Here is a 22,773-nt window from a genome sequence, read left to right as displayed (position 1 = left end):
ACCACTGAATTAACAATGGACCCAGTCAACATGTTATCTATTAAGTACTTGACTGTAAAAATAGAAAATTAATAAAATATTTATAAAAAAAATTAAAACCAGAAAGGAGAATGACTTCCTGCTTTTAACTGCACGAGTAAGTCAGGTGTATCCTATGCTGTGTAGCAATTGCAGTGTGGAAAAGCTCACTGTCCTTTTTCTAGGGCAGTCTGTTCTCAGAGAGCAGCTGCCTGCTATGTGTCAACATGGACATGCTAAGACCCACTCATATTGTCCTTCAGGCAGATCCAATTAACTCCATCCTCTGCAACCAATATCCCACAGAGGTGGTGGAAATTGCAGTCAACTGGATAAGGCTGCTTCCAGCCACTCTAATGGGATGGAACAATTACTTTGAGGAACATGAAGGAGAGCCACAACCCAAGACAACACTACTGTTGTTTTAGTTGTGGCTCTTCTTTCCGTTCCTCAAGGTTATTCTCAGAGCCCATTACACTCCCTTGCCTGAGCGGCTCACATAAGGGAAAGATAACAGCTTACCTTTTTTGGCAATTTCTTGCAAATGGTTCAGCAACACAGGAGTTAGATCTTTGGTAAGAAATTGGTTGGCCAAACCAGGCAAAAGAATTCTGCAAAACCAAGAGAAAGGATTAATAAATAAACTACAAACTACCGAGAAGGTCAATAAAATGGATCTTACTCTATATATTTTAAGGTTGTAAATACTACACAGGCCCATCAAATATTAAGGCAATCTGGTTTATTTACCAAACTGCAAGCTTAATCCTTCACACTCTCGCTGCCATCTCCCTGGATGATGTCTGTTACCCTGAATAATTTCTTCCATCTTTTTTGAAACAAACAAACATTTTCTACAAGTCAACAACCATTCTTACTATTTTAGTATGGTACCCGGTCTATCTGGCAAAATACAGACTAAAAAGTGATGCAGCTTTCCATTTAATTTTCTTTGCCTAGAACATAAGATGTCTTAGGAAATAAAGGTATGTTCAGTCCAAGATTTAGCGTGTGACATCTCTAAATGCATCTCTTGACACTGACCTTCAGCTGTTCTGGAACAAATCAGTGAAGTTCTGCTTCCCTTTATAGTTAAAGCATTTTGAATTTCTACCTTAACAGATGTTCAAGCCTGACTCAAATCAGGAGGTACAGTATACTGAAGGAGGGAGAAGACAGAATTAGACTATTTTGGAGGGGGGGAATGGGGGGAGGCTGCTCACCTGGGAAAGTCAGGATTCTCAACAAATACGGTCTCTCCAGCATCTCCAAAGCAGGTGTAGTGCCCATTGGCTGTTGGAAGTAGGGGCAGATCCTTCAGTTCCAGGTAACATCCATCTTCAACCAAATATTCCAGTAACAACTTTTTCTCAGACTCTGTGAGCCAATTCCAGATGTTGGCAGCATGTTGCAGAGCCCCTCTCACAAACCTGGCTGTGGCCTCCTGTACTACTGTCCCATCTTTTGCACCCAATACCAAGGCTTGACGCACATGAGGAGGGGCTGCTGCCAGTGGTGATCCTGCCAAAAGGAGGGCCTTCTCCAGCACTGGGCCTACGGGCTTATCCAAGACTGGCTTTGGCAAAAGGATGGCTTCAGAAGGATGGAGCAAGCGAGGGTCCCCCTCTCCAACCCTCAGCAAGAGTTTCATGTTCCTTAACCTCTGGCATATTTCAGTTACTAGAGGCTTGTACCGGAGTTGTTGGCTATGAGTTGGGTTTGGCCATGCCCCATATGGGTCACCAGGGCAGGAGGAGGCAAGCACCACCGTTTGGCAATAAGCAACAGGCAGTACCTCCTCCATCAGTAAGTGGTTCCAACGGCCCTCAGCCCCTCGTGCCTGGGACCCCTCCTCAGACCACTGCACATGCCTCCTGTCATCAGTGAGTTGAAAGGGAGCACTGATGTGCAGTGGCAATCCAGTGACGTTTTCCTCAGTGGCTGGGAGAGGCAAGACACAGCTAAGGCGGCCGGTGCATCTGTCCTGCAAACAGTAGGCCAAGGATAATGCTGGTGTGGATCTCACCTTCTCAGCCAGGTCCCACAATCCCGGGAGAGCATTTTTTTTTGCTTCTGCTGACAATATGAGCCACTCACAGCTGGTGGCTTTAGCAACCCCACTACCTTGTAAAGCAAGTGTTTTGATGCAGCTATTGGTCTCCAGTGTGGCGCCAAGATTGTAATCAGCAAATATTTCTGAGATACTTCTGTTTCTACCCTGGCTCAGAGGTGCTTTGGTTGTTTTTTGCATGTCTTGAACAGCATTTGACTCACAATATGGACGAGTTGAGACATCAGCCTTTAGCAGCTCACAGATGGCACCGTCGGACCCAATAATGCCCAGGGTCACTTTCTGGATGTTCCTGAGAAACAGCAAGCAAATGGGGGCATCATTTAAGAATGAGCGCAGCAGTTCCTGCACCCGTTGTGCACTGTAGATGTTGTCTGAGATCTTGGAGGGGCTCTGCCGAATAGGAAAGCGAAAGAGGGTGCCAGGGAAGTGGCCCTTGACCGCTGGGCAGGGTTTACCAAGGGAGTCCAGTGTTGCCCAGAATGGTTGGAATTGATCAGATGCCTCCTCCCATTCCTCTATACTCCACAGCTGACCTCCTTCCTCAAGTGCTGTTTGCTGTGTGTCCAGCACTCCCAAAAATTCACCAGAGAGAATTGATGGAAAATCTGAAGGATGAGAAGGAAAATTTAGCTTCACAAGCATGAGACGAACACTCCTACTTCACTTACTTTCCTCCTCTCTTATTTCAGTCCATATTAGTCAATAGTAGCCACTGCCTTATTTTATCTTGGATCTTAACAGTATTGTACCTGATTAATACTTGGACCACCAGGAAATATTAATATTGTAGACTAAATCAGGGCTTTTCAACTGGTGGTACACGTACCACTAATGGTACTTTGGCACGTGGCAAATAATATGCGACCCTCCTAGACAAGTGTAGCGGGGGAGGGGAATGAGCTGAAGTGACCCAAGCCTCAGGGAGAGTCAGCTGGAGCTGCGGGACTGTCTAGGCTCAGCAGAGGCCCCAGGAGTGCAAGCAGGGCTCCAGCTGATTGGCTCCAGCTGATTGGCGCTTCTGGAAGCAGTGCAGAGCTGGAGGTGAACTGAAGAAAAATGGGGAAGGAGAGGAGAGGATATAAAAGGAGGTGGTTTTCGTGGGAAAGGGGAAAAAAAGACAACAGGGAAAGAGAAGGGGAAGAGAAGCAGCTGTGGAAAGAGCTCAGCAGGCAGGGAGGAAAAAGAGACAGGGAAGAAGCAGCAGCTGTTGCTGGAAGAAAAGGTCCCCTTGTTTGTTTTCTCCAGCCAGGAGAATGCAATCAGCGCTGATGAAATGAAAAGCCAGAAGACGAGCATGTCGGAAAGGAAGTTGGCTTATTTCGGAAGCCAGTGGGTTCCTGGTCAGCTGGCAGCTTGAATGGATTGCCATAAGGATTTTTATGTAGTTTTTACAGCGTTTTGTAATTCAGAGGCTCGGTTTGTGTGCTTTGGTTATTGGACTATTTTAGTCCATTTCACAAAGGCTAGCAATGAGTCCAAAGTGTTGGCTTCCATAGGTTTCATTCCTTTAAACAAATGTAATTAGTTTTACCCACTTATCTTGAGTCTGTCTATGGCTTTTAGCAAGATTTCTTTGTAGGTAAACAGGCTTAATTTAAGGTTACCACTTTTCGCAATTGCTGGAGTTTTTTAGGCTCTGATTGCTACATTGTTTAAACTGTGACATGCCCGAGGTAGCTTAAAGAAAGAAAAAAAATGGAGTTTAGTGTTTCTTTATTCTGGGAGGCTATTGTGAGCTTTTCTTGCTTTGCGCTTGATTCCTGTGTCTTTAAGGGTACAGGATTTAAGGATTCCTGTGTCTTTAAGGGAACGGACTGGGGGGGGGGCGCATTCTTACTACACTATGGAAGGAGAGCTCAGAAGGCAGGAAGGAAGAAGAGGAGAGAGAGAGAGGAAGACGGGCTGACCAGCCAGCTTTTTTTTTAGTCATCAAGTTTTTGACACCTTGCTAAGCACTGGTGGTACTCAAATATTGTCATGTCCTAAAAGTGATACAATCTGTGAAAAGATTGAAAAGCCCTGTACTAGATAACCAGGCAATGTACCCCAAGAACAGCCAAATGATTGCAGAGTAAAACAAAGTTGAAAATGGCAGGGAATGGCAAAGGACAACCAGCATTGGATTGTTGCTAAGCAAACAGCAAATGCACTCAGTAGAGCTGAAATTCACTCTACAGCAATGTTTCCCAACCTTCGCAATTTTACGATGTGTGGACTTCAACTCCCAGAATTCTGGGACTTGAAATCCACAGACCTTATAATTGTCAAGGTTGAGCAACACTGTTCCAGAGTGTCTTCACGTTGCTGGATGCTCACATATCACATTATGTTCTAACAGTCATTCCTTCGGGCTAAATCAGACCAGACAAATCCCATTAAAGCTTAGTGCCCTGTACAAACCTTATTGCACTAAACCACAGTTATTACATTCACAGTACGCTACAATTGGCTGGATTTGCACAAATCAATAAATGATAAGCCATAGTTGATAAATCAGGCGGCACAATATGATTTGTTTGGTTTTAACTTAAGGCAATGTGTGAAGCTAAACTTTAGGATACTTTTGACAAAAAAGCAACTCCTCCTTTATATAAAATACCAGGGATGTGTCTTGCTGGATTTCATATATACAAAGCACAGAACTCCATTTTCTCGAAACACTTCAGAATTTTGGCAGTGGCAATAAAAGGAAAAACTATGCCCAAGAAATGTTTTCAGAAATGTGTGTCGGTTTTGAAACTTGCTCTCTCCTAAATCAAGATGTGCAGAACTACTCACCAGTAATATGGTAGACAGAATTGAAGCCTAAGCCAAATCTACCAACAGTAGATGGATCATCTTCCTTATGACTGATGCCGGGACTTTTGATCCCCTCCCAGTCATCCTCAGAGAAAATGCCATTATTGTAAGCCAGAAGCGCAGGTCCTAAGAGAGAAAAACATGGACTAACATATATTCCTTTTTTAACATGAGGGACTACACGGTCGTAAAAGAGAGTTTATCCCTTGTAATATTCCACCTGCAAAGGACATCTTTTTTTTTCTCGCCATGTATATGTATACATCTGAACTAGACTGTTTTGTTTCTCTGTATCATATATGTGTGTGTATGTGGGTATAAGCATATTTTTGTCATGTTTATGTAGTGTATATTGGAAGTGGTTATCCTTTGAGAGCTGAATGCAACAAAATTTTATTTTAATGTTTGCTGATAAGTGACAATAAAGTCTATTCTATTCTATTCTATTCTATTCTATTCTATTCCATTCCATTCCATTCCATTCCAGCCCAGCCCACTTTTGCCACTTTCCAGTCTCTTTACCCCATGCACTCCTCTTCTTTATTTCCACCAACCTCTAAATATTGGGAGTCTGAAGAGAATTCCAATAGGCCAGTCAGTATTCTCTCCAACCAATCGCAGAACAAAAACTGTCATTCAGTCAAGGCTCCACCCCCTCAACGACAGCAGCTCCCGAAGTAAAAAACCTGCCTCTAATTACTGCTGCACACACCAATGCTTCCCGGCTATGCTATGTTTGACCATTTTGCAAAAGTTGCAGTTGATCTCTGAAGAGAATACTTCCTAGTGCCAACAAAACATTGACTATTGCAATGTGCTTTACATGGGGCTACCCTTGAAGAGTATTTGGAAGCTACAGCTGGCATAGAATGCAGTCACGCGGATAGTATGTGGGGTCCCTAGAGTGGCCCATGTCGTACCTCTGTTCCTTGAGCTGCACTAGTTGCCAGTTTAATTCCGGGTCCAATTCAAGGTGCTGATTCTTACCTTTAAAGCCCTGCATGGAATGGGTGCAGGCTATCTGAGGAACTCTCTCACCCCAATGGGGTTGACCCAACCACCCACCCCAACAGGAGCAGCATGCTGCAGACCCTGTTGGTCAAGGAATTCTGGCTGGTGGGGTCCAGAGGAAGAGCCTTTTCTGCCATGGATTCTGTCCCATGGAACACTGTGTCCTTCCCCAAGGTGAGATCTACCCCGGGCTTTTGGCTTTCTGAAGGGCCTGAAGACCTGGCTCTGCCAACTGGCTTGGGCCCTGATGGGGGCTGATTCTGGAAATGGTTAATGGACAAAGAGAACTCCACCTCCTCCCATACACATCTTGCTCCTTTCCTTTCCACCTTGTCAATTTTAAATTAATTTAAATTAATTTGAGTGTTAATATTTATTGTTTCTATGTTTTATCATTTTTATGATTGTACGCCACTTAGAGTTGCTTCTAGAAAAGATGGACAGCATAGAAGTTTACATACATACATACATACAAACATACATACATGCATACATATATAGATAATTCTTCCTGTCTATAAATTCCCACTCATAGCTGAAATAAGATAGAAAAATGCGGGTTAGGCAGCATCACCACCAGATGGATCCATAGCTGATTGACTGGCCGTACTCAGCGTGTGGTCCTCAATGGAACCGCATCTACATGGAGGGAAGTGTGTAGTGGGGTGCCCCAGGGCTCTGTTCTGGGCCCAGTGCTCTTCAACATCTTCATCAACGATCTGGACGAGGGGATAGATGGGGAACTCATCAGATTTGCAGATGATACCAAGCTGGCAGGAATAGCCAACACTCCAGAAGACAGGCTTAGGATACAGGAGGATCTGGACAGACTTGAACACTGGGCGCTATCTAACAAAATGAAACTCAATGGTGAAAAAAGTAAGGTTCTACATTTAGGCAAGAAAAACCAAATGTACAGGTATAGTATAGGGGGTACCTCAATAGTAGTAACTGTGAGAGGAATCTCGGAGTCCTAGTGGACAATTATTTAAATATGAGCCAGCAGTGTGCCAACAAGTTGGCCAAAAAGCCAACACAGTGCTAGGCTGCATTAACAGAGGGATAGAATCAAGATCACGTGAAGTATTAATACCACTTTACAATGCCTTGGTAAGGCCTCACTTGGAATACTGCATCCAGTTTTGGTCACCACGATGTAAAAAAGATGTTGAGACTCTAGAAAGAGTACAGAGAAGAGCAACAAAGATGATTAGGGGACTGGAGGCTAAAACATACAAGGAACGGTTGCTAGAATTGGGTATGTCTAGTTTAACGAAGAGAAGGACGAGGGGGGACATGATAGCAGTGTTCCAATATCTCAGAGGCTGCCACAAAGAAGAGGGAATCAAGTTATTTTCCAAAGCGCCTGAAGGCAGGACAAGAAGCAACGGGTGGAAACTAACCAAAGACTCTTCGTTGGATCTTGATTCCTCTTTGAAGGACTGTCAATCTTGTTAATTGGTCACCTTGTTGGACGGAGGTCTTCGCCACTTACGAGGTTGTGACCTTCAAAAATTCTTCTTTGACCTGTCGGTAAACAGGCTTTACCAATAGGGTTTCCTGCCTGAGCAGGGGGTTGGACTAGATGACCTCCAAGGTCCCTTCCAAATTTATCATCATCATCATCATCATCATCATCATCATCATCATCATCATCATCATCATCATCATCATTATTATTATTATTATTATGACGAAAGAACACAATTTTGTAGCCTGGTGGTATCTTGTCAGCCCTTCAAGGAGGACAAATCAAAAAATGACAGGGTTGGGATTTTAGGAATAAATAATTATAGTAAGGTAGATTAGAGTAAGACTCTTGAAAGTTTATCCAAGTTTATCTCTGTCCCACCTTATAATAAACAACATCAAGGCATGGTTATCTTGACTTTCTTTCTCACATTCCCCCTTTTCTCAATCTTTTCTGGTCATTCAATACCACTCATTCAGCATCATTGTAAATTTGAACAGTTGCTGAAAAAGTGGATGTTAAATGAAGACTACTTGCATCAAAACCTAAATTGTGGACCCAACTAGTTAACTCAGAGATACAATTAGCCTCCAAAAACCCCTTTCTTGTCAACGTTCTCAAGTGGGCCAGACAGGAAACATGACCAGATGAGCTAAGCCTACTTTATTTTAAAGGTACGTTAACAGAATCTTGCTACTTTGAAAGTACAAATCTCCTGTCTTTTTTGCAGCCTTAGGGGAGAGGCTCTGCTGAGTCTTTCTCCACCCCTTATGCAGCTCTGAACTATACCCTCTCTTATCCGATCATGTCCTAGGCAACATCTCTTCTTTCCCTCTCCCAAGGTCATTCTCATATGCCAATCGTTCTAATCTACTTCAGTGTAGGGCTACACTAACAGAAGTCTGAAAAGTACAATCTTCCCACCCGCCACTTTTAACTGCTTGATCCATGAAGCCAGGTCCTTCCTCAGTTTCTTCCTGCAACTCTTAAAGCGACTGAAGGCTCCTGCCCCTCTTATCCGATTGTTTCTTAGGCAGGCTCTCTCCTCTTCTCCCAAGGTCACCCATGCATTCCATTACAGCAGAGGTGGGGAACGATGGCCCCTTTATGACTTTTGGACTTTGACTTCCAGAATTCCTGAGCCAGCATAGCATAGCTGGCTGAGGAATTCTGGGAATTGAAGTCCATAAGTAAAAAGGGCCATCGTTCCCCACCCCTGCATTACAGCAATCTCTATACTGGGTGTGAGGAGGTGGTCTTTTTGATGCTGGAAGAACTGGCACCAGGATCCCCTGCTTCCTCCTTTTTTTCCTCCCCAGAAGGGAGAATGGCTCTTTTGTGGCCATTTCTCTGATCCCAGGAAGTGATGACACCGTGGGAATGGGAAACTGACCAAAAGCAGCATGAGAAGTAAGCCAAGAATGATTCTTGCTGGCAGACCTCTCACCAGCTTCCTGGAAACAGTCTTCTGTGGCCAGGAACTGATACCAAATGAAGTATTCCCCCCACCCTTCCCTTTCTGCATTTGAGGACAGAACCCCCTATTTGGATTCACTGCATGGGCAGAATATGGGTTGCAAATATCATCATCACTTTACATCATTATTCTTTTCTGCCAGCTCCTGCGCTGGGGAAACGCTCTTTCCTTGCTGCCACGTGGCTGTGTTCTAAAAAGATTTACTGGCAAGGCCACTTAGGAAGCCAGCCACAAGAGGACAGAGTGGAGAAAGAGTTCTTGCTAATGGAAAAACAACCTATGCCCCAAACTCCCTTGGGCTGCTGTGATGCAAATCGCAGAACTAATGTCTCAGCATTTGGGAAATAAAAACATGCTTGGCTGCAAAAAGCAACATGGAAACATCTTGATTGGCCCCAAGGCCACAGGTGGAGGGGCCCAAAGCAAAAAACTGCCTTTCAGCCAACTGAAGAACAGCCATTGGTAAACGAAGATTGAAAAAAATGAAATTGATTTTACAACAGAACGTGTGTTTGATCTAAGCATCACCCAAGTTATTTGGATGTAGGCTATACATAACACTGGTACAGCCAGATAGTTAAGGAATCAATGGCAAATGACTTCTGGAAAAACAAAAAAGAGAGACTTGTCCAATAAAGACGAACTCAAAGGATGATGTGGGGATGGAGGGATGATTTCTGTACACATAGACATCTTAAATTAGGATGACCATGAGGAACCTGATAGAAATAACCCCAAAAATTCAGTTTCATTTTCCACATTCTCTTGTGAGAATTCATACAGGTATTCCTCGGCTTACAACCTTTTGTTTCAAAGTTACAACAGCACTGAAAAAGGTGACCTATGACTGTTTTTCACACTTATAATCATTGCAGCATCCCCATGGTCACGGGATCAAAATTCAGGTGCTTGGCAACTGTTTCATATTTATGACGGTTGCAGTGTCATATGATGTGATGTGCAGGTCATGTGATCACTTCTTGCGACCTTCTGACAAGCAAAGTCAATGGGGAGACCAGATTCACTTCACTTGTTACTAGCTTAACAACTGCAGTGATTCAGTTGTGGCAAGAAAAGCCGTAAAATGGGGCAAAACTCATTTAACAACTCTCTCACTTAGCAATAGACAATTTGGGCTCTAATTAGTCGAGGACTGTCTCTAAAATACGAGGCTTTTAAAAATGTAATTTCTTTATTTCTAAGAAGCAAGGATAGCATCAAATTAAATGGGGTAACAGGCCCGGCTGCCTGCAAAGTGTGGGGGCCCCTATTGTCCAATGTACACGTAACAGAAATGGAAAAACATTCCTTAAATCCCATAATAATACAATCTCCTTGTGCTATTAATATATCCAGTTTTCCTTCTATTAGTTCAGTATGGATCATAGGCCTGTGTGTCAGGATTTTGCATCCCAAGGCACACAACACAAATCTCCACCATCAGGACCCCCCCGCTCAATTGACAGCTGGAATTATTTCTGGGTGAAGGTGAACAGCTTTTAGTCCTCCACATGTTCTGCTCAATACCTTGGGTGCTTGCCAGTCCATCGGAGAAAAGACTTTGTGTTCCAAAACTCCGTTCATCGTAGAGTAAAATCACCTCTTCAGCAACCGCGTCATCTGCATTCTGGATCAGCTCCTTTGAGAAGAGGCAGAAAATCAGAGGCAGATTCAGGTAGACACCGAAACCAGTAAACATTAAGCTGTGCCTTTACGAATACATCACACCATCCTTTAAAACTCATCTGAGAGGAAGTGCTAGATACCCCTCCCTGACTCTCTGCCAAGGGACTTGGGATTTCCTGGGACTTCCTTTCCAAGGTTTTAGTCCTCATCTCTCCATCTCCTTCAGTTTCAATCCACAAGAGTTCCTCACAGTGATAAACACAAGAGACTAAATGTGCAGTTGATATGTAAGTGTATGTATTCGTGTACAGACAATCCTTCTTTAGCAAACATAACTGGGACCGGCAGCTTTTCTGCTAAGTGAAGCAATCACAGGACCGTACTGTGCTTTCCCTTTCCTCACTTCCCTATTCGTTGGAATGCTCATCTAGTGCTGGGATGAGTAACAGCAAGAGAATTAATGTTTGTATTTACATTCATTGGATAGGAAGGGATTACAAGAGAGTAAGCAGGCACACAATAGTGAATATGCACTAAAAGCAATATGATGGTGCTCAGGGATACACAAACAGCCCCATGTATTCTTTGTATGTCTGCTTACTCTCTTGTAATCCCTTCCTCTCCAATTCTCAATGGGGGAAGGAGAAAAACAGGTCAGGCACAGGATAATGCATACTGACTATAGTGGTGATCATGTGAATGAAAATGCTGCAAAGATTGTAAAAGTGGTCATTGGTTGTAAAGTTATTGTTCAGTACTTCTAAGGAATGAGGAAGGCAGTAGGTGGGGTCTACCTGTACATTATTATATGACTAAATGAAATAGGTATATGAAAATATATCTAACACAAATGGCTTCCATCCCCAAAACACCAGATTTCCCTAAACTGTTGATCTACATGAGGGTGGGAACTGTAGTTGTCAACATTTCCTTTAGCATGAATAGCACAACAGTTCTAAAATCCCAGAATTCCTGGTGTAAACTGAATGTATAATGCGTACATTACACGTGAATGTATAATGTATAATGTAAACTGAATGTATAATTTTCAGGAGTCTGCCCGCCCCATTTTCATGTATATTTTCATGTATATTCATGTATATTTCAACTCTAATCGTTCCCTCAATAGTTTCCAAATAATTTTATAAGGTAAGTTGAAATAATACATCGATTAAAATAGATAATTATATATGTTTACTCAGCAGTAAATCCCAAATTATCCAGATTAGCTAAATTACCATCAAACTGACTAATTACCTATGTTCATATATCTTTTTTAAACAAATAAAAAGTGCTGTGATTTTTTTATACAGTATGTGTATTGCATGATATATATGTAGGACATTTTTCTTACTTTTATTTCATGTAGAAAACAAAACTGCTCCTTAGATATCGTTGATAAATAAATTGTGGAATATTCTAAAAATAGAAACCATGTTCCTTGCAACAAAATACAATATGGCACTTATCCGTATACACGTATAGGTGCATTTAACCATCCAATTAACCAAAACAAACCAAAAATAGTTTGCAGATACATTGAATTACATTTATGAGACAAGCAGCTATATAAATGTGATGATGAATCAATGAATGAATGAATGAAGAAGCAAAGCAGCTAGAGTCTACTCCTGTGTCAATATTTCCAAAGACAAAAAAATCCAGTGTTTATTAACTGTTACAAACCCACCTTTAATATCTGCCCTCCATCTGGGTATTTGCGAAGGATACCCTGCAAATACTTGAGGATGGGAGGCGGTTTCTGCCGAAAGCCCTTCCTGAAAGACAGACAAACTTCAGTACAGGGCATAAGGACCTTCTAATAGCCACCTTCCAGCAATGCCTATTCAGATACATTGTGTAGCTACTCCATCTATCTAACACCAGAAAAGGAGTTTGTGACCTCGCAGAAGTTACAAGGAACAAGAATTCTAAACCTCTTTTACTGCTGTCAGTTCTGTTGGGGAAGTATGAGAAGACAGAATGATACAGGCAGTTCTTGACTTACAGCCATTCATTTAGCAATCATTCAAAGTTACAACCTCACTGTAAAAAGTGAGTTATGACCCATCCTTGCACTTACACGCTTTACAGGATCCCTACTGCCATATGATAATAATTCAGGCACTTGCAACAAACATGTATTTACAGTGGTTGCAGCATCCGAGGGTCATAATATTGCTATTTGCAGCTTTCCCATCCAGCCTCCAATAAGCAAAGTCAAAAGGGGAAGCGGGATTTGCTCAATGAAGGCATGATCACTTAACAACTGCAGTGATTTGCTTAACAACTGTGGCCAAAAAAAAAAAAGGTCATAAAATTGGGTATGACTCATTTAACAACTGCCTTGCACAGTAATAAACATTCTGGTCCCAATTGTAGTCCATAAGTTGAAGACTATCTGTACAAATACAATACCCCATAAAATTATATGAGCCAGCCAAGATAATTCATGATTAAAACTTTGTCCAAAAATTACCCATAGATTTAAATTTTAAATTATTGGCTCTGTCAATAAACAGTTTTCTTCATTGCACAGCAGGCAAGGTTTACCACATATATTTAATACTCAGCTCTGGTTTATATGGTTGTATTCATACAACACATTAAACCATCAACAAATCATATTCTGGCCACATTTAGCCCATCACCATTTCTCTCTCAGCCTATGTCCTCAAAGGCGATTCCAAGGCTAGAACAAAGGGATTAAGTGTGAGATGGGCCGTCTCTAAATTTGATAAATAAATTGATCAAATGGACCTATGATCAGTGGGACAATTCAGTCTGATTTCCCATAAGCCTTGGGCGTGGTCTCCAGTGGCCCTCAAAAAATATTGCCAAATTATAATATTTAGTTGGATGGAAGGTAATATTAGCTACTATAGCTGGAGACACTCTGAAAAAAAGTGCTTTGAATATTACATTATTATATCTGCCCCAAATTTACCTACTAAACTGAGGCAGATTAGAACCTGGTGTGCATGTACATCACACAAAATCTCCTTTATGGGAATATAATCTCACATTCCTCCGCACACATACACATGCACAACCTGTGCATAGATGTAAACACACTTTACTGTAGTTCAATGTTTCAACCATTACACCTGCTCTCATGTATGTGGCATTGCCATTTTCACAATCCCCAGCCATAATCCTTCTGCCTTCTCTTTATCACACACAAACACACACATCCTTACTTTTTTTTCTCCTTTTGAGACATTCTTCAACCTGCAGGAATAAGAAGAAAGCATATAAAAATGAAATACAGGCGTAACGTAATCACACCAATTGATTTAACTGAGTGCAAATTAATTCTAGGATGAATCCAAGAGAACTTGATCCACTGCCACCCTGCAAACCTGGAATAGTCAATTTTTAGGAAAGTTGGAAACGATTTGAGAGGAGGAATCCATTACTGTCTGAAATCTAAACTGTCTTTCAAGCTTTTAGGTTTTAAGGCCATTAAACCCGCTAACATTTATTCATCAAAAACGAAACTTAAGACCCACCACCTGGAATCAATTCATTCGCGATTAGGCACGTGATCCAGCCGGCCAAAGTCTGCCCCAGCGCAGGAGATTCTCGTCCGTTACAATCCCACCCCTCCTCTCTCAAACTGGATTTTTCAGATCCAGCAAATAATGAAACATCGAACGGAGACACAGCAATTACTTATATACGGATCCTCTTCGCTTCGCTGTAGCAAGGCTATTTATTGTTGGGGTTTTTTTTATTTGCTTTTTTTTTTTAACGATTTCCTTCTAGAAATTAAAAGAACCCATAAAGACCTGTACCCAGTTTCTGCCCGAAGCGATGCTCCCCAAACTATTCCGGTCGCGCGATCCAGGGCTAGGATCGTATTCTCGGATTGAACTAATGGGGAGATGGGATCCTATCGGCTGGCTCGGATCTTGCCCTGCTTTCTTGAACCGTTCTAGCCCCCTTTTCTCTTTACCTTCCCCCCCCCCCCCCCCCAAAAAAACCCAGGGACGCTGGTCCCCATCAATACCTACACGCCACTCCCGGTCTTCAGGCAGTCAATTCAGCGATGCTCCGGGGCTTCTCCAGAGGAAATGATCCAAGCGGCTCCTCGACGCCTCCTCCGCCCAATCAGCAGAGTGCCGGCAGCGGAGGCGTCTGCACGCTGTTTAATAACTTGCTGCCTTTCCTGTCAGAGAAATGGAAACCGAAAGTTATTCTGTGGAAGAGAAAGGAAACAGAAACAAGAGCGAGGTGGTCACAGATGCCAAGAGCTGTAAAATCTGGGGGGAAAGCTGGGGCGAAATTCAGGGGAAAGTGCGGAGGACTGGACTTCTGCTTGAGCGGAATGTCCACGACTTCTTTACTCAAGGTGTAAGTTTCAGGGACTTAAGTGGGAGTTACTCCTAAGTAAGTATACGTAACGCATTGCAAGCCCCAAAGTGGGGTCCTATTCAGGAGGAGACTTTCTGCTGGGAAAACCTCGGCCATACAGAAGCGTCCTAAAACATGCGTGTTCAGTTTTATCTTGACCAGACCCCAAAGCCAGATCTGTCTACCGCTGAAACATCTTGATTGGCAGGCATGAGATTAGGAATGGCCCTGCATTCACACAACAACATGCTAAAGTAAAACTTTTAGAAAAGATGGAAAGAGTCGCACTGCAGCGAGATGGGTGGCAAACAAATTTAATAAATAAAAATAAAACAATTTATTCTGAAAGGCAGTTCATTCCTTAACAGGCTCAAGGTTGACTCAGTCTTCCGTCCTTCAGAGATTGGTAAAGGGAGGACCCAGATTGATGGGGGCAATATGCCGATTCTGCAAACTGCTTAGAGAGGGCTGTAAAACATTGTGAAGTGGTATCTAAGTCTAAGTCGCGGGTGTCAAATTCATAACGTCACGTGACGTGTTGCGACATACGACCTTTTTTTCCATTGCCAGCAATGGGGTGGAAGCGGTTTTGGCATGACGCATCCGGCCTGCCAGTTGGCAGTTTAACACCCCTGGTCCAAGTGCTATTGCTAGGATTCGGTAAGGCTGATTGGATTGCAGGAAGGAAAAGTTGAAGGGTTCCAGAGCTCCGGATCCTAGGCGTTCCAGCAGCTGGGCCAATGGAGGGGGATTCTGGGAATTGTATCTGGGGGGGGCACAACTTCCTCACTTCTAGAAGGGAGCAAGGGTGGGGTTAGACAGAGGTCTTCATGTCTGTCCTAAGTTAAAGTAATGTCTTCCCATGCACTTTGGAACTACAGGATAGATAGTCCTTGACCTACAGCCATCCATTTAGCAATCGTTCAAAGTTAAAACAGCACTGAAAAAAGTGACTTAAAACCAGTCCTCACATTTACAACTATTGCGGCTTCCCCATTGTCACATGATCAAAATTTGGGCACTTGGCAACCAGCATGTATTTATGATGGCTGCAGCATCCTGGGGCCATGTGATCACCATATGTGACCTTCCCAGCCAGATTCCGACAAGCAAAGTCAAGGGGGAAGCTGGATTCTCTTAATGCCTGTATGATTCCCTTAACAACTGCAGCGATTCATTTAACAATCATGGTGAAAAATATTATAAAATTGGGCATGACTTGTTTAGCCTCCACACTTAGCAGCAGAAATTCTGGACCCAATTGACTGTAAGTTGTGGGCCTTGTATTGAAGTTTGATATCTGAATATTCAGAACAGGGTTTTTCTAAACAGCGAGGTGTACCTCTTAGGACCGTGGTGGCGAACCTATGGCACGCTTGCCACAGGTGGCACGCAGAGCCGTCTGTTGGCATGCGCGACATTGCTGGGTCAAGCTGCTCCCGCCTCCTCTCCTCGCAGCTCTCAGCGCATGCGGAGTCTGGGAATAGGTGCGAGGCTATAAAAGGAGGAACTTTCGGCGGGAGCAGCATTTGCTGCTGACAGCTAGCGAGTGAGGACGAGTCGGAGCGGACTGTGAGCGAGCGAGCAACAGCAGCAGAGCGGTAAGGGTGGCTGGCAGTGTGTGTGGGGGTACCTTGCCTCGGCCTGCCTCAGCCTTGTACAATCTCAGAAGCAGCGGTAATGGCCGCAGAGGGCACGAGGTGCGGGCGAGCCACCTCCGCCTCATGCAATTGCAGAAGCAGCGGTAATAGCCGCAGAGGGTGTGGGCAAGGCACCTCACCTTGGCCTCATGTGTGATTGCATAAGAAGCGGTAAGGGCAGCCAGCAGTGGGGGGGATGCCTTGCCTCATGCTGCTTTTAGGCGGTGGCCGTTAATGGCGGTGGGGGGTTGCCTTGCCTTGGCTTGTGCTGCTTTAAGAAGGTGGCGGCAGCCATTAATGGGGGTGGGGGTGCCTTGCCTCGTGCTGCTTTAAGGCGGCGGTGGTGTCTGAAGCTGCCTCAGCTGGCCACTGGCCTCAGCAGGCCCCAACGAGGCAGCATTCACACACTCACTGGCTGCCCAGCCTCTTGGGGCTGTGGCAATGTTGGTGGGGGAGGCCTTGTGTCTGAAGCTGCCTCAGCTGGCCGTTGGCCTCAGCAGCCCAAACGAGGCAGCAGCATTCACACTCAGTGGCTGCCCAGCCTCGTGGCAGCAGCGAGGGATGGGTGTGTCAAACAGTCACTAAGTGAACTGTTGTAAGGTGAGGACTACTGTACTTTATCACTTTTTTCCTTTTGGGGGGGGGGTCATCAAGTTTACATCAAGCTTTTGATACCTTGCTAGGCGACTGGAAAAGCCCTGTTAGAGTACCTGGATTGCAGCTGCTTTCTTGCAGGTATGTGGAATGGCGTGGGACCCACAGGGTTTGCAAAGTTAAGTGAGGAAGTTACAGCTTATTAGGAAAGACCATTCTTCGTCCAGATTTTATTTCAGTTGCATCTGCTAATACAGGCGTTCTGCTTCAGATTTCTCTGCTAGTTTCAGTATCTGGTAAAATGAATGAGTACTTTTCCAACAACCTGTAAAATCCAAGACACTGCTTTCATTGTTTAATTCCCCCCCTCCTAGATTGTTGATTCAGGGAATATCCATTTCTTTAGTGTTAACTAATAGTGTTAGTTATTTAGAGATAGATTTGTATTGGTTGCTTCATTTTTTTTAAATTTTGTGTTTTTGTAGACTCCAAGTCTTGTACACCCATCCAAAAATGACTACAGCCAAAAAAATCAAAAACAGATAATGGAAGATCGTTCCAAGAGGCCTGGACACAGTCATTTGGAGTGATTGAACGCAGTGGGAAAGCATTATGTGTTCTATGCAACGTAAGTGTTGTGTGTCGCACATCAAGTGTCAGATGGCACTTTGAAACCAACCACAAAAATGTTGCCCAACTTGGTGATAACTAAAGGAAAGAGTTTCTTGAAGGGAAATTGAGGAGCTATCATTCCCAGCACCTTAGTTTTTCCAACTATCTTTCCAGAACAAATCATCTTGACAGTTGCTAGTTTTAAAATTTCACTGTGCATAGCAAAACATGGTAAGCCCCTCTCTGATGGGGATATTATCAAAACGGCCATGTTGTCTGGGAGTTACTCTCTTTTTTATGATTTCCCAAACAAGGATAACATTATTCAACGCATCTCTGGGATACCACTGAGCAGAAATACTGTTAAAGATAAGAGTCCAGTGCATGGCAAGTGATGTTAGTCACTAGCTCACCACTGACTTACAAAAGGTAGCCTGTTACTCCATGTGCTTGGACGAAAGCACAGATATCAATAACCATGCAAGGCTGGCAGTAATTTTGTGTTATGCTGTTGGTGACATCATGAGAGAAGAGCTGCTGAAACTGATGTCTTTGCCTGAAAGAACACAAGGTGTAGATATCTACAATGCTGTGAAGGAAGTTTTTTTTATCACAAGACATAAGACCAGAAAAGGTGGTTTCCATTACAAGTGATGGAGCACCTTCTATGGTGGGGGCAACATCTGGTTTCATAAAGTTGTTTCTTCAAGAAACAAAACATAAAGTAATTCAGTTCCATTGCATCATTCACCAGGAAGCTCTTTGTGCCAGGGAAAGCAACAAAAAATTTGACGATGTCCTCAAAGACGTCGCAAAAATAGTGAATTACATCATGGCTCGTGTTCTGAATTGTCGGCAGTTTCAAGTACTTCTTGAGGAGGTTCAGGCACAGTATGATTGTTTATTTATGTATAATAATGTCCGGTGGCTGAGCAGAGGATGAGTCCTGGAGAAATTTGTGGCCTGCTTGGATGAAATTCGGCTGTTTATGCATGAAAAAGGGCAAGAATATCCACAGCTCACTGATATGGCCTGGCTTACCAACCTCATGTTTTTTACAGACTTTACACACCACTTTAATCTGCTGAACAAACAATTACAAGGTGCAGGGAAACCAGCAGAAAGGATGCTTTGTGATATCAAAACATTTTGAGAGAAAACTGCAGGTTTTTGAAAGAGACCTTGAAAGTGGGCAGCTGAAATATTTTCCTAGCCTAAAAGTTCATTTAAAAAATTCTACATCATTTGCAGACAATCCTACAAGCCATTAGGAAATCTACCAGGAATTTTCTAGCATTGTAGCAGCTGCAAAGGTAAATTTTAGGAACAGATTTACACAGTTCCGTAAGATGGAGACAACCCTGTGTTTTCTTACTTCTCCAGATAAAGCCAAATTTGAAGAACTTGATCTTTCCTGCTTAGAGTGGTTAGATTTAGGAAATTTAGAAACGGAACTACTGGAATTTCAGGAAAATACTATCTGGAAAAATAAATTCTGTGACCTGCATGAAAAACTAGAGAAGATGGAAGGGATGACAAAGGACAGCACAGTTAGTGTTGAGAACAAAATCCTCAAAGTGTGAAATTCTCTGCCAGATAATTTTAAATCTATGAAAGCACTTGGGATTGCTTTCCTTACTTTGTTTGGATCATCTTACGCTTATGAACAGCTGTTTTCAGTTTTGAATTATATAAAATCTGACACCAGAAGCAGACTAACAGATGACCTGAGTGTTGCATGTGTTGCTCTCAAACTTACAAACTATGAGCCAAGGGTAGATATATTATCAGCAGGCATACAACAGCAAAAATCACATTAATTCTTTAAAAACATGCCAAATGCAAACTTACTTTTCAATAAAAACTTGTTTGCATCATTGAAAGCTCTGTTGTTGTGTTTTTGGGAGGTGGAGTGAGTGGGGGATTTTTACTTTTTGCCTCGTTTTACTCTTTTAAAAAGAACGCCTCCCAACACCCCCCTGCATAGCCAGAAGCCTTGCGCCATCGCCGTTCTCCTGCTGCACTCCCCCAGCCCCTCTTTCCCTTCTTTTGAAACAAACAACACCCCCCAATCCTCCCGTTGCTTCCTTCTGAATTAAAATGAGAAAAAGCCAACTTTTTTTTGGGTGGTCTTTACATATTTAACCTTCAGAAGGAAGTGGGGAAGAAAACCATTGCGAGATACTCTTCTGTTTTAACTTTTTTTCCTTGACGCTTTTGGGGGTTTTCATCCTGCTTTCATGAGAGGGCAGCGTTTGGGAGGGGGTGTAGCTGCCCTTCTCCAAGCCATCAGCTGAGCAAGACGCCCAGCTGCCCGCACTCTTCCCCAACTGAGGCTTTCATCGAGGATTGGGGGGGCTGTTTGGTTTTTATTCCCCTCCCATCTGCTGGGTGGTTGCAGCAGGTTTTGGTCTCTTCATTCGTGCTTTGAGGTTACCCATAAAGTATGTTTGTTTTGGGGGGGGATCCCCACTCTGGTTGCTAAGCTTGCTTAAACCTTCTTCCACCTCCTCCTCCTCCTCCTCCTCACCGGAGCCCCCCTTTGTCTGCAACCAACCCCTGCCTCGCCTAGCCTTGCCCCATGGCAATAGCACCCTTGCCCTCCCCCCTTCCTTACCTCACCTCACCCTGCAGGACGAGCCTCCTACCCACTGCCCCACCCGCCAGAGAACCCCTGGATCTCCTCCAATCCTGTCCAGTCTCCACAGGCATCCCTCCCCAGGAGCAACATGGAGGTGGCCACGCCCACCCTGCCACACCCACCCATGCTGCCATGACTACCATAGCCACTCCCACTCAGTGGCCACAGCCCCAGCAATCGTTGATGCATAAGTGGGTTTCAGGTTGCAGTTTGGGCACTCAGTCTCTAAAAGGTTCACCACCACTGTCTTAGGACATGCAGAGAGTCCAGGGAAGGTGTGAAGAACCTTTCAGTGACATCAATCCAAGTTTCATAGTATTGTTTTCATTAGAGTGTCTGTAGCTCAGGGTTGAACTGTGAGGGGTCCTTGGTGCTCTCTGAGCTTGGTTGTTTTCTTGCAGATGTTTCATTATTACTCAACTAGGTAACACCTTCATCGGCAAAAAAATAACCAAGCTCACAGAGCACCAAGTCTCATTGTGTCCATTTTGGTGTGTGGATTTTTAGGGAAGGTATATACATTAAGATTACAATAAAGGGAGATGTGATGGCAAAAAGCCTGATTTATTCTAACAATGTGGAATTGGTTATAGACCAATCTAGGATTCCTTAAGACCAATCTTAATTGTACTGCACTAGTTAACTGTACACTAAATAATTCGTACAACTACAAATTACAGTACTAATTGCTATCTTCACTAGAAATCAGAAACCTGGATTCTGTATTTTTATTCACTTCTCTAAAGTCCCAGTTGCAAAGCCAGAGTAATCTCCAATTGGGCCAAACAGGATTACACCTTTTCACTGTTAGTTGATCCAAAATGGTTAACGCTCTCATGCAACAGTATGTGATTCTGATCCTGAAATAAAAATCCTACACTGTAGCCAAGTCAAGATGTGCAATAAACTAAAGACGACCTTTCTGTATGTATATAAAAATATGTATAGTACAGATATCCCCTGTAAATAGAGAACCAAAATATAAGACATTTCAGTATAGCTTGTCCTCAACTTATAACCACTGAACAATCAGTAGCAACCAGTGGCAGTGGTGCGCCACTGGAAAACCTGAAGGACCAGATGAGGGACAGATCATGGGGAAAATTTATTTTGACATGAAGAATCAACACCAACTTGATGGCACATACTCATTTAGTCATGAGAATTTCAGTAAGCACATCCATTGGGAAAAACACTGCCTATTACTTCTACGGTAGTTATTGGGTATTCGGGTGAACTGGTGGTTGATCTTATAGAACAGGCATGTCAAACTCGCGATGTCATGTGATGTCGCATGACGTATCGCGACACTTTCCCCATTGCCGGCAATGGGGTGAGCGCAGTTTCAGGATGACACGTCCGGCCTGCGGGCTGCCAGTTTGGCATTCCTGTTATAGAAGAATCAAATACAGAGATAAAGAGGAAATGAAATCTCTATCAAGGAACCTATGTCTATAATAATTCCCTTTTTCCCCTTCATAAATATATAATCAATTCTTTAATTGGTTATTTAAGAAAGCCAAGTTTATTAAATCAACTTATCAAAAGACAAAAAAATGGAATGTCCATATTAAAAAATATACATACTGTTTTCATAGACACCCTATTATTTTATCATCTACAAATAATACAGGTTCTGTGAGGCTACTTTTTTTCAAGTGAACAACCTTTCTCATTTTAAAGCATCTATCTGCAAGATGTCTTTACAGATACTGCTGCATTATATATCTCCCAGCTTCTAATATTTACAGGGGGGGGGGGTTGTTTAGAGGCCAAGCCATCTCTTTACCACGTTTAAGATCTCCCAAGCTGACAATAGCACTTCCTGCTCTTTGCAGGCAGAAAAGGCCTCATTAGGAATGGTGGGTAAAGTGTGATATTTGGGATACTGTGTTATCTTGTCATCCACGCCGTGTTCCCTGAGCACATCTATCTGCTCAGGAAGTTTAGCCAGCTCACATCCATACGATGCTGCCTTATCAGCCAGCTTTGCAAGAGAGAGATTCCTCTCAAAGCCACCTCCCTGGTTGTACTCAACTGCTGTCAGAGTCTTCTCCATAGCCCGGAAAGTCATGTACAGCAGCCATTCAGTGCTGCCGTTTCCAGCAATGCTTTCTGCTACCTTCAGATCACATTCTGCTTGCCGGAGCCAACGCTTTGCTTCCAGGAAACAGTGATTTGGTTGTGATCTTGAAGAGTTTGGTCCACATCGATGGTATGACCGGAAATCATAACTGCCTCCTCCTCCTCCTCCTCCACCACCTCTGGTAAATTCATAGTGCCTCTGTTGATGCTGATGAGCTTGCCGATCCCATTCACTCCAACAGTCTGAGAAGTTTCTGTGATAGGAATTGCTACTTTTGGATCCTCCACAGGAGCCATTTGACCTCATTCCCTTCTCCATCTCCTTGATCTTTTCTTTAAGATACTTGAAGAGTTCATTAGCAGAATCTT

At 43.3% G+C, this 22,773-nt stretch overlaps 1 protein-coding gene across 1 annotated transcript in view; it reads right to left on the bottom strand.

Annotated features, from left to right (window-relative positions):
• The window catches only part of LOC107282680 (sacsin-like), a 28,096-nt gene extending 14,397 nt beyond the window's left edge, over window positions 1–13,699 (bottom strand). The window contains exons 1-7 of the mRNA XM_029283070.1: window positions 13,677–13,699; window positions 12,167–12,254; window positions 10,378–10,489; window positions 4,871–5,017; window positions 2,252–2,697; window positions 1,242–2,176; window positions 541–629 (exon numbers count right to left, since the gene is read on the bottom strand). Of these exons, the coding sequence (XP_029138903.1) occupies window positions 541–629; window positions 1,242–2,176; window positions 2,252–2,697; window positions 4,871–5,017; window positions 10,378–10,489; window positions 12,167–12,254; window positions 13,677–13,699 (1,840 nt within the window). The remainder of the gene's footprint in view (window positions 1–540; window positions 630–1,241; window positions 2,177–2,251; window positions 2,698–4,870; window positions 5,018–10,377; window positions 10,490–12,166; window positions 12,255–13,676) is intronic.
• Window positions 13,700–22,773: the final 9,074 nt, after the last annotated feature.

The sequence above is a fragment of the Protobothrops mucrosquamatus genome, unplaced genomic scaffold (assembly GCF_001527695.2).
Source record: "Protobothrops mucrosquamatus isolate PMUCROS unplaced genomic scaffold, P.Mucros_1.0 scaffold11, whole genome shotgun sequence".
NCBI lineage: Eukaryota > Metazoa > Chordata > Lepidosauria > Squamata > Viperidae > Protobothrops > Protobothrops mucrosquamatus.
Note: the sequence above shows the minus strand (reverse complement) of the source record. Positions and strands in the feature narration are given on the sequence as shown.